The sequence below is a fragment of the Tigriopus californicus genome, chromosome 12 (assembly GCF_007210705.1).
Source record: "Tigriopus californicus strain San Diego chromosome 12, Tcal_SD_v2.1, whole genome shotgun sequence".
Taxonomy (NCBI): Eukaryota; Metazoa; Arthropoda; class Copepoda; order Harpacticoida; family Harpacticidae; genus Tigriopus; species Tigriopus californicus.
This window is the reverse complement of record NC_081451.1, coordinates 16026721-16037678: the sequence shown is the minus strand read 5'-3', so window position 1 is coordinate 16037678 and position 10958 is coordinate 16026721. Positions and strand designations below refer to the sequence as shown.

The following is a 10958-nucleotide window of genomic DNA, read 5'->3' as shown; positions in this document are numbered from 1 at the left end:
GGAAAAACTATGCAATTTTGGTTAAAATAGATGGCCTAAGCAGAGAGGAGCAAATTGCATCTTTCCGTTCTTTCTGTTCTCCAGAATTGCTGGCAAAGATGGAATTTTCCATGAACATCCCAGCCAATACCCCAGATTCTATGGATCAAGTATTCGAAACAATCTCAAAGTTCTTAAAAATGAAGCACAATGTGGCACTCGATCGTTTCCGGCTCTTGAACCGTCACCAGGAGCAAGGAGAACAATTTGACGAATTCTACACAGCATTACAAGAAATGGCAGCCGAAGCAGAGCTACGGGAGATGTCTCACGATGACTGGATTGCGACGCTAATTTTGGTGGGGACGTCGGACGACAAGATTCGACAGGAACTTTTGTCAAAGGTCGTCCCTCCCACGTTGGAGGAGACGGTAGCAATGCGCCGAAACGAAGAAAAGGGCAGATTGGGTGTACGAGACTTGCAAAGGCCAGAGAGGGTCGCCATTGGAGCATACAAAGCCAGAACACCTTAACAAAAGGGGAAGGAGGCAGAGCGAAGAGCCGGTACTCCACTAAATTCAGAAGAGGATAGAGAACAAACTAGGCGTGAGAGATGTCGAGACTGCGGTTTTAAACATGGGAATGAAAGGCGATGTCCCGCCCAGACGGGTACGGCAAGGTGTCATAAGTGCGGAGTGATTGGACATTTTGCTCCAGTATGCCATTTGCACCAAAGAAGTGAGAAATCGTTGAATGCTGTGTTAATTGCCGGAATTGGAGCGTCACCCAACATTGGAGTGGGAGTATATGCACGGTCATCAGGTCGATTCCTGGGCGATATTGATTTTGTACCAGATACTGGAGCCCAAGGAACAGTGGCAGGAATGGAATTGCTCAATAAATTTGGAATACACCAGTCGTCATTAAACCCTGTGCACCATAGATTCGTGGGTATTGCGGGTAAATCATTGGGACCGGTGGGAGCAAAACAAGTACGTCTCAAACTGGAGGGTAGGCAGTGTGAGGAAGACATTACATTTTGCGAGAACATTCGTCACCAGTATTTGTCATTCAATGCCTGTAAAGCTCTTGGAATTGTACATCACGATTTACCATTACCTCTGAAACAATCCGGGTTGGCAATTCGGGGTGCCTTGACTGAATTGGATGTACGATCGTCTAATATCCCACCCCGGCCATCGGACGAAGAAATTGAAAAGACACGCAGCAAGTTGATGGAAATATTCAGCGACGTATTCTCACAAGAAGAAACGCTGAAACCCATGGTCGGCCCTCCTCATCACATCGAATTAGTGCCAAACGCCATCCCGTACGCAATTCATAGCGCTCGTCCAATCCCGTATGCCCAACGGTCAGAAGTGAAAAGTCTAATTGACGAATTAGTGCGAAAAGGAATTTGGGAGCCCGTCGGAGATCGACCAACGGCATGGTGTCACCCATTAGTAGTCGAAACGAAGGCAAATGGTAAATTAAGATTATGTGTGGATTTGAAAAAGCTAAATGATCAGGTTCTTCGGCCAGTTCATCCAATGAGAACTCCTCACGATGCTGTATTACAGTTACCGAGGAACGCAGAATTCTTCACCACTTGTGATGCGGCCAGTGGTTATTGGCAAATCTTGTTGGATTCCGAGTCCAAGGATTTGACAACGGTGTTGACTCCATGGGGTAGATTTGTGCATACTAGAGGCCCCATGGGAATGATTTCTACGGGAGATGCCTATAATCTCAGGGGAGACCAAGCTTTGGGAGACCTACCAAATGTATCGAAAGTAGTGGACGATATATGCATAGCACACTCTGAATTCAGGGCTCATCTAGAGTCGGTGCAGGAGGTGCTAAAGCGGTGTCGTAAGCACCAAATAACCCTCAATCCGGAAAAGTTTGTGTTCTCAAAGCCAGCAGTGAAGTTTGTCGGCTATATTTTATCAAGGAACGGCATTCAGGCTGACCCCTCAAAAATTAGCGCTATTGGCGAATTTCCAGAGCCCAAGAGCAGAACCGAACTTCGGAGTTTTATGGGCTTGGTTAACCAACTTGGACAATTTTCTTCTGAAATATCTGGAGCAGCGGGCCCATTAAGGGAACTTCTAAAAGTGAGATCGGAATTCCTATGGACAACCAATCATTCTCATGCCTTTGGTTTGGTTAAGAAAGCTCTATCAAGTGCTCCAATCCTGGCTCCATTTGACCCGACAAGTGAAACCATGATCCAAACAGACGCTAGTCGGACAAAGGGCCTTGGGTATGCATTACTCCAATATCATGGATCAAGAGTTCGTCTCATCCAGTGCGGAAGCCGATTTCTATCCAGGGCCGAAGAACATTACGCTATGGTGGAATTAGAGGCCCTTGCCATAGCTTGGGCTGTGAAGAAATGCCGAGTGTTCCTGCTGGGTCTTCCAAAATTTCGAATCATAACCGATCACCGACCATTGGTGACCATTTTAAACTCTTATACATGCGCTCAGGTGGAGAATCCTCGTTTGTTACGTTTCAAACAGGCCCTCTCTGGATACCAATTTCAAGTTGAATGGGTCAAAACGACTGCTCACGCAATTCCAGACGCTCTAAGTCGAGCTCCTGTTGTTCAGGCAACTGCTGAGGACATGACAGAATTTACTGAAGGAATCGATTTAGAAATAGCACTAATTGCAAAGCGTGCCATTTGTTCAATGGACGAGAGTGACCAACATTACAATGAGGAACAGTCGTCGAGCGAAGTTGTGGACATCTTCATGGACAAAATTCGAAATGCATCTAGTGATGATGAAGAAATTAAGTGCTTGAAGTCGACAATTACCGAGGGTAAAGAGTATCAGTTATCCAAGCCCTTCAAAGGCATTTTAAATCAACTGACAGTTCAGGATGGTTTAGTTTTGTTTGAATCACGAATTGTTGTACCTTTAGCCTTGCGGAGAGTGTGTTGGCCCGCTTACACGACTCTCACCAGGGCATTACCAGAACGATAAGACGGGCCCGACAATCTGTTTATTGGCCGGGAATATCATCTGACATAAAAAATATGGTGGAGTCATGTCACGTCTGCCAACTTCATCTTCCCAGCAACCCAAATGAACCACTTCTAAGGGATCAGATGCCAGAGCGAATCTTTCAATTTTTGAGTGCAGATTTGTTTTCTTTTGGTGGAAAGGTGTACTTGGCGGTTGCTGACCGATTCTCCGGATACCCATTTATTGCCATGTATAAAAAAGAACCTGATTCATCAGAAGTAATTGCATCTCTTAAGGTGATCTTCTCTACCGCTGGATGTCCACAAATATTGGCCACTGATCAAGGACCACAGTTTGCCAGCCGCCAAATGCAACAATTTTTGCGAGAGTGGGGTGTTACTTGGCGCCCATCATCCCCCCATTATCCACAGGCTAATGGCCATGCAGAATCGACGGTAAAGACTTTAAAAAAACTCGTGGCTTCCACAAACAAGGATATTTCTCATGATGAGTTCATCAGAGGATTCCTTGAACTAAGGAATACTCCACGAGAAAATGGTTTGTCTCCCGCTGAGGTTGTCTTTGGTCACCCATTAAGAACCCTGATACCGACTCATCACAGCGTGTTTGCTTCAAGATGGAAGAGTGAATCTGCACTAATGGACCATAAAGACATGTATCTGAGGAGTGACGATTATTACAATGCCCGTGGTCGTCCTTTGAGTGTTCTTCAAGTGGGTCAGGAGGTTCTTGTACAAAACAATAATACTAAGAAATGGGACTCTACCGCTGTTGTCCTTGGAAAAAACCGATATAGATCGTACCAACTTCGCTTCCCGTCGGGGAGAGTACTGTGGCGAAACCGCAAACATCTTCGTCCCAAAATTAAGTCAACTCTAAATAACTGTCCTCAACCAAGTCACAAAACACCATCATCTGAAGTTGAGGGATTGAGAAGGAGTACCAGATTGTTGGAAAAATCAATTAGACCGATCAAATAACAATATACTCCGCTCATGTGTGCATTGGTTTCCAGCCGCTAGTATACGCTCAGGAAACTTGTGAAGGAGGTGTTGTATCTTCGTCTATCCTTAACTTGCTAATTCATGACTGCGTTCATTCTCTTTTACCTAATTGACCCGTTCCAGAAATAGACGAGTTCTCTCTTGATATTAATCCAACCGAGTTCCCTTGCCTCTAGTCTCAACAGATGCTAGATGCTGATCATATCTGTTTATCTTCTAAAACAGCATTGAAACGTATATCTTTTATTGCATTGGTGAATCATCGTCATCATTTAACTTGACATGAGTAAGTAGTCTGGAATTGATTGTCACTATGAGGGTAGAGGATGAAACTATTGATAGCAATAAATGGATGTCAGTGGGATCTAGAACTTTGAGAGATGATTGTCATCATGAGTGTGAGAGCTCAAAATTGGCGCCAAAGTTCCCTCTTCTTACAGGGTAAATGATAAACATCATCAATGACTTTTTCAAAGGACAGGTCAAAGTGCATTCCAAATGAGCAACACAGAATGTAATGGGGAGTGGCATGGAAATCCAAGTTTCGTACATGTGGATCATAACATTTGTTCAAGGAAAAAGCAATTGACAAGTTAGGTTTGGTACGTGCAAGTCATCTCGTTGAGTGGACCTCCAATAAAGTGGAAGAAACAAGCAAAGAACTCGCTTCAATTGAACAGTATGAATCTTTGGAGAACGGGGAAAATATCACAAACACGATTCTACAACACATCTAGTCAGGCTGCTTCTGGGCAAGAATGCCATGGATCATTTTGGAGGAAGCAGCCTGCATTTGCCAGGATCAAATCCAATCCGTCCGGTAATCATCATCCTCGAAGGTCCGCCTTCTCACCAAAGTGGGCGGTTTGCTCGGAATGGGCGGCAAATTCCGACCCAAGGAGTTGGATCGACCAAAATGGGCCAACGAGGGGAGCTTGCGTTGACCGGGAAACGAGGATGGAGGGTGCAAGGCTGCGGGGCCAGTCCGTCCAAATCGGTCAAGGACCGTGTCCATTGGGGTGCTAAATCCGCTAAAGTTGCCCATGAATCCGGCAGAACCACTGAACTGATTGGGAAATGGGTGTGAAGGTGACCCATTCAGCTTCGGGAAGCTGAAGGAACCACAACTAGGACTGGCGTTGGCAGTGTCAGTGACATGTGGCCTAGAAAAGAGAACAACATTTTCTGTGTAGTTACTACATTCAATTTGGTATGCACAATTTCCCCTTTAATACTGGACACAGAGAGAGGCACCTTTGCCGTGTCTCGGGGGTGATTTGTGGCGTACGATATTGAAGTGCCCAAGTTCATAGATTTCTAGACACTGGATGTCGAACGACCGACCGCTCGGCTGGTAAAACAGGACAATGGATTTTCATTGATCACAAACAGGTTTATTGTCCTGTTTTACCAACCGAGTGGGCGGTCGTCTGACATCTAGTGTCTTGAAATCTATGCCTAGGTCAGCTCGACCATGGACGACGTTACACGGGACATATTTGACGCCGCCAAATGTACCCTAATAGTGTAACGGAAATTTTAGAAACCATTGAATTGAACCTCCCGACCAGAAATTGACAAAATCATGGTCATGCTCTCCAAGCGAGGCAAATTCCCTCACCATAAACATTCAAAATTATAGGGAGGAACGTGGCTAGTTTTAAGCTGTAGCTTGAGGAATTCCTGTCTACCAGGATTTTTTCCCTATTGTTCAAATTTTTAAGCTGTCCAAGTTAAGTTGAGGTAAACGGGTGATACAAGATGGACGAACCGTGAAATTTGACATGTTCGAAAAAAAATTACAGGTGACAAGAATTTGTGTAAGCACCACCGTCAACTTTTCCTTGGTTAATGGTTATATCCAATACTCATGTAATACTCTGGCACGATAGATACCCTTTCTGCTGTGGGTTACCTACAGACTATTGGATTAAGACATCTCCAGATTTGATGTCAATCGTCAAAAAAATTCTGAAAATAATATCACGACTTCTGACGACAAAAACTCCAAAAACTCTCAATGTTTTGCAGAAAAATCAAAGTGTTAAGATTACTCACCTTTTATGTTACTAATTCAATCAGAAACAATGAGGTTGACATCGTAATGATATGAAATAACCATGACTTACTACTAGGTTTTATAGCTCAGACGGTGTGTAAATTATTAAATTTCCATCGGCTTTACCAATGAGCACCAGTCAATGGTCACAGTTCTTATAAATCATCTTTAGTGGAGAGTATGGTTCATTATGCCAAATGCAGATCCTTTTAATTAGTATTTCAAACGCTGCAGTAGAGCACAATCCCTTGAACTACCTAGTCAGCCATCCATTTGGTGAGGCAAGTAGTCATAACTTTCAATTAAGTGTGATCAATAAATTTTAGATTCAGCAATTTGTACCTGAAGGAGAGAGAGGACGGTTTGTTGAACCGTTCAGTCAAGTTATGAAAGGCCATGGAAGCAGTTTGTCCAAAGAGCGAACTGGGCTTGTTTGGCGTAGCGGGTAGTTTTCGGCCCATGGACAAAGGCATGGCCAGCTGGTCCACGTGATTTGGCACACGAGAATTATTTGCCTGGTAACCACCAGGCCCATTGGATTGATTCCTGAAAGATCCATTCCTCAATAAAGTCAGAAGGTCAGAGAGCCCCCGCCACCAAATGAACCTTACCCTATGTGATTGTGAGAATGAGATTGACCCTGAAGATGATTCGTCAGGGTTGAAGGCATTTTCGGCGTTTGCGGTAGCTTCCGACCTGTCCCATTTGGTCGTTGAGTTGGATAGGAGGTCTGTTGGTTCCAAGATTCCATTGGAGCCGGGGGTGGGGGAGGACCAGGTTCATACCTGAATTCAATCCTCAAGAGTTACATTGTTGATGCTCATCCCAAGAAAGTGGGTTACCAGTGTCTTACCCGTTTGGACGTGGAGGGTAGTACGGATCGAAGTTGCTGAAACTCGGGCTTCGCACCGAGGACTGAGTGTATGGGGCATCTTGGTGCCCATAGTCATTAGGCCAAGGCTGGTCCCATCCTCCCCAATTGCCCTCGCCTTCGTCCACATAGCCGTATTCATCCTCATAGCCGTGTTCCTGTATGGGTGGCATTTTGTTGACGCTGAAGAGAAGAAAAGAACCCCAATGGGATTAAGTTAAGCGTAAAAAGTGAACAGAAGCATATGGATGTCCACATCGACAACACAAAAGGGGCTCTTTTTCTATTGTGAGTTGTAAATAATCCGCGAATATTTTTGAGCCGCGTTTGTGCCAACTGACGGCGTACCCTGCCTGTAGACGTAATCCAATATGTAATGTAAAGCTTATCTGATACAACTCCAAACAATCTCCTCAGACTGACATCCCCTAAGAAAATTTTGCGAGCCATGAGTGGACCTCGGCAAAAAGGTAGAAAAATTCGGCAAAACCGGTAACTAATCGGAAAAAATCACAAAAACTTAGCAAAATCAGTCGTAAAACAGTGAAAAACAACAATATTTGTTTAAAAAGGAATTTTTTGCGTAAAGTTTGCCATGAACGCGTCCAAAAGATGATATCATATATTCTCACTTGTTGAAAAAAATCAGGGCAGTAGAGCAGATGCATGATTTTGTAAAATGACCGAGAAGTTTAGTGTCAATTTTTTGTCAATTAAGTCGGTATTGTATTTGGTATGAAATGACCACTTTTTGATATCATCAAAAGGGTTGCTCCAATTCAAAACCATACTTCAAGTTTGTTTTCGGATTTTAATGGTTTTTTTGTACAAGTGAGCCTGAAAAATGCCCAAAAAAGGGGGAAAAATTGGATATTTTTTAGTACAGAAGGCACTTTTTTAAGAGGACAGCGTTATTGGCTTGATTTGAAGCACACTCGCCAGTCACGCCCATTGGTGGTGGTTTGCTAAGACCCCTAGAATGGCCTTTGAACCAATACTCACCCATGATGGTTCAGAGGTCGTCCAAGAACGTCATAATACTCCTCTTCAGGGTAATATGCATTATCTGGATCATCCAAATTAGGCACATGCTCGCTCTCATGGGCATTGTTGTTCTGCTTATCACTCTCATGGATGCCTTCGACGTCGTCGTCGCTGAAAATTAGAGCATCTGGATCTTCTCCTCGGTCAATGGCCTCTTGGCGGAGTTTGGCTCGTTCAATTTCTTTGGCTGCTCGTTCCAGTTCTTGGATTTCGGCCTCCTGAAAAGCACTCAAGGGTTGCTAAATTGGCTTAAAAATGTTACGGTAATCTAAGAGTGAGCCACCTGTTGCCGAAGAACTTCGATTTGTCCGAATTTGGTCTTCTTCCAATTGTCGTAAATAAGAATCCCACCGTAGAGCTTCCCCACCGTTAGGTGTCCAGTTCCAGTTTCTATAAAGATAGTCATATATCTAGAACATAATCTGCTGCCATTTTGCAATTTGGTCAAGCGACACACACACTATTGGATCAAGATGTGGGAAGGAGACATAGGGAGAGACATTTCATGTAAGAAAACAAGAACATACGTTTCCAGGTTGGAACAAGGAGTTCGATCTTTTCTCGCTTTGTGTGTGGCCAGCATTTGATGATTGTGGTGCGCAACTCAATGTCTGCTTGGTCCATTTCACTCGATTCTCGAACGTTGATCTTGAGGTTCTCGCGAATGAGGGCAAAAAGAGTTGTGGTGAAGTTGACCTAGAAGGTATGGAGGTGTTCAAATACTCGATTGATGAAGGGAGAGCTAGTCGAAAAAGGCAAGGCCGAGCAAAAAGGCTTAGTTGGATGGTATATCAAAGAGGCATAATTTTTTGAGCAGCCAAAATGTGTTTCTTGCTACTAGCATGGAATGAAATGTACACATTCAAAAATGGAGGCATCCATACCAGGACTATGTTTTTCAATAATTAAAAACGGACCCGGTCTGGTTCAGTCTTACAAGAACCAGATCCACTTAGTCAAGGTTGTTCGGAACTTTGAAAAGGCCAGGAAAACTTGGGCAACGATGCGACACAAAACGAGGGGACATTGGGGACTTTGATACAAAGGTGTTTTTGTTGATGGTGAAAAGGTTGTTAGTCTAGAAACGGAATGCAACTACTAGAAGGAAAAAAACAATCGGGGAACTAGGATTCATTCAAATGTAGTACACAGGGGAACCTTTCTGTCGTTGGGAACATTTTTATTCCCAAAGGCTGTTTTGTTTATGCGGAGGGAATTATGGAAAAGGACCTCTAGATTCTGGTCATGAATCAGTCTATCCATAGGCGTTACGATTGAGGTCAATCACCAAACCTCTTGACAATAATGTTGCATAACATTAGAGGCATATTGGAACCTAGAGATCCTTGAGCATTTTCATGATGAGATTAGGGAATTGGATTGTCTACAAAGGTTCAATAGAGAGCAAGAGACTTTAAGGTCGAAAAAATTGACCATCGTTTAGGCGGAACATGTTCAAAGGGAAAGAGAGAGAGGAAAATATTTGGTGAACATTATTTAAGAACTGTCCCACGACATTGAATTTACACCAAGCTTATTTGGAGAATGCAACTCTAGTTTTGTACAAGCCCTTTGCTATAATATTGTCTTAGCATTATCAGAGACTCAGTCACCTTATACGCATCCTAAAACAAAACCAGCAAAATGTTAATAACATTTGAATGAGTATTTCAACTGAGCAATTGCTGCAACAGTTGTAATTAATCTCGTGCTTGGTCATAGATTCTTTAAAGTGTGTATGTCATCTTGAGGAGATTAGTTTGGTGTTGTTGAGGTTTTACATTTCAAATTTAACTGACTCACAAAACTAGACACTTGCTGTTTCTTTTCAACTGAGTTCAATCATTTCGGCAACAATTGCAATCTAAGCCCCTTATCAAATCTAGCCATCACATTGTGCACATTTTCCAAAAGAAATTCTCATCTCTAAAATAATTCATTTTTAGATTTGCTCTCAATCTTTTTGATGTGGTTGGAGTCTCAAGGTTTCCTTGAGGTAGGAAAATTGGGCCATCAAACAATTTTATATTGCTAGAAAAGTGCCTTAAGCATTACACCAGCTATCCTCTACAGTCCTTTTGGTTTCAATTCTTTGAAAGTAATGTTTTATCAAAGGCTAGTGCAATGGTATTCACTTGCCAAACTCCGACTTTCTCAACAATTTCTTGATATGTCGAACATTGTCTCATGCAACCTTGTTCGGACGACCTTTTTTTCCTTTTGCTTCTCTTCTTTCATCTGGGTCGTACATTCATCCAATTCATCTGTCTTCACAAAGGGAAAGGTATTCATTTCGCTTGATTTTACATTTATATGATATTTGCTCCACCAACCTTCAGAGGGAATATTGGCAAAACAAACTCCTCTTTTGTTCAAACTGCAGGGAATAACATTCTGGCATAACAGTAGCCGTCATAATCACATCTTACAGGGATCTTATTGTTAATTCTGGCCACATTTCTAAAGTTCCAGATAAAAGAGGGTTTCTTGGTTATTTTTCTTCAAGTTGTGCAAATGAATCGTCGAATGTACGACCCGGCAGAATGAAGAAAAAATAGAGGTTCCGTGAGGCGTACATCGATTTATTACGAGATTCTCAAGCTAGCCAGAGGTTGACAAGACAATAGGTACTTAATTTAACAAAGAAGTATACGCAAAAAAGTTCCCGATTTTGCAGAGAAGTCGGCGAAACAATAAGGCAATCAGCGAAAGTTTTGGGAAACTTGATTGTAGCGCCAGCAACTATGAAAATGATCAACAAATGTCATGTTGGAGCTCCCGCCGAGATGGTAAGTTTTCAAATGGTATGTCCAAAAAAAAGGACTGTTTCCTTTGACTTGGTTAAGAATGTAAGAGTGTCACAAATCGATACCAATTTTCTAAACCTCTATCTATTTGTGATAGCCATGTTCTTGCTGATTGAAATGCTTTTTTGCAAACTCTTATCTTACTTAGGAGTTACTAAGATACCAGGGAAGGACAGGGAGGTCAAAGGGGAAAGGTGA

General features: G+C 42.9%; 1 protein-coding gene across 1 annotated transcript in view; it reads right to left on the bottom strand.

Moving 5' to 3' along the window:
- Positions 1 to 4206: 4206 nt before the first annotated feature.
- Positions 4207 to 10958, bottom strand: part of LOC131891864 (voltage-dependent calcium channel type A subunit alpha-1-like) — a 34653-nt gene continuing 27901 nt past the window's right edge. The window contains exons 26-32 of the mRNA XM_059241542.1: positions 8481 to 8649; positions 8237 to 8343; positions 7912 to 8171; positions 6892 to 7092; positions 6650 to 6823; positions 6381 to 6584; positions 4207 to 5142 (exon numbers count right to left, since the gene is read on the bottom strand). Of these exons, the coding sequence (XP_059097525.1) occupies positions 4782 to 5142; positions 6381 to 6584; positions 6650 to 6823; positions 6892 to 7092; positions 7912 to 8171; positions 8237 to 8343; positions 8481 to 8649 (1476 nt within the window). The 3' untranslated portion in view covers positions 4207 to 4781. The remainder of the gene's footprint in view (positions 5143 to 6380; positions 6585 to 6649; positions 6824 to 6891; positions 7093 to 7911; positions 8172 to 8236; positions 8344 to 8480; positions 8650 to 10958) is intronic.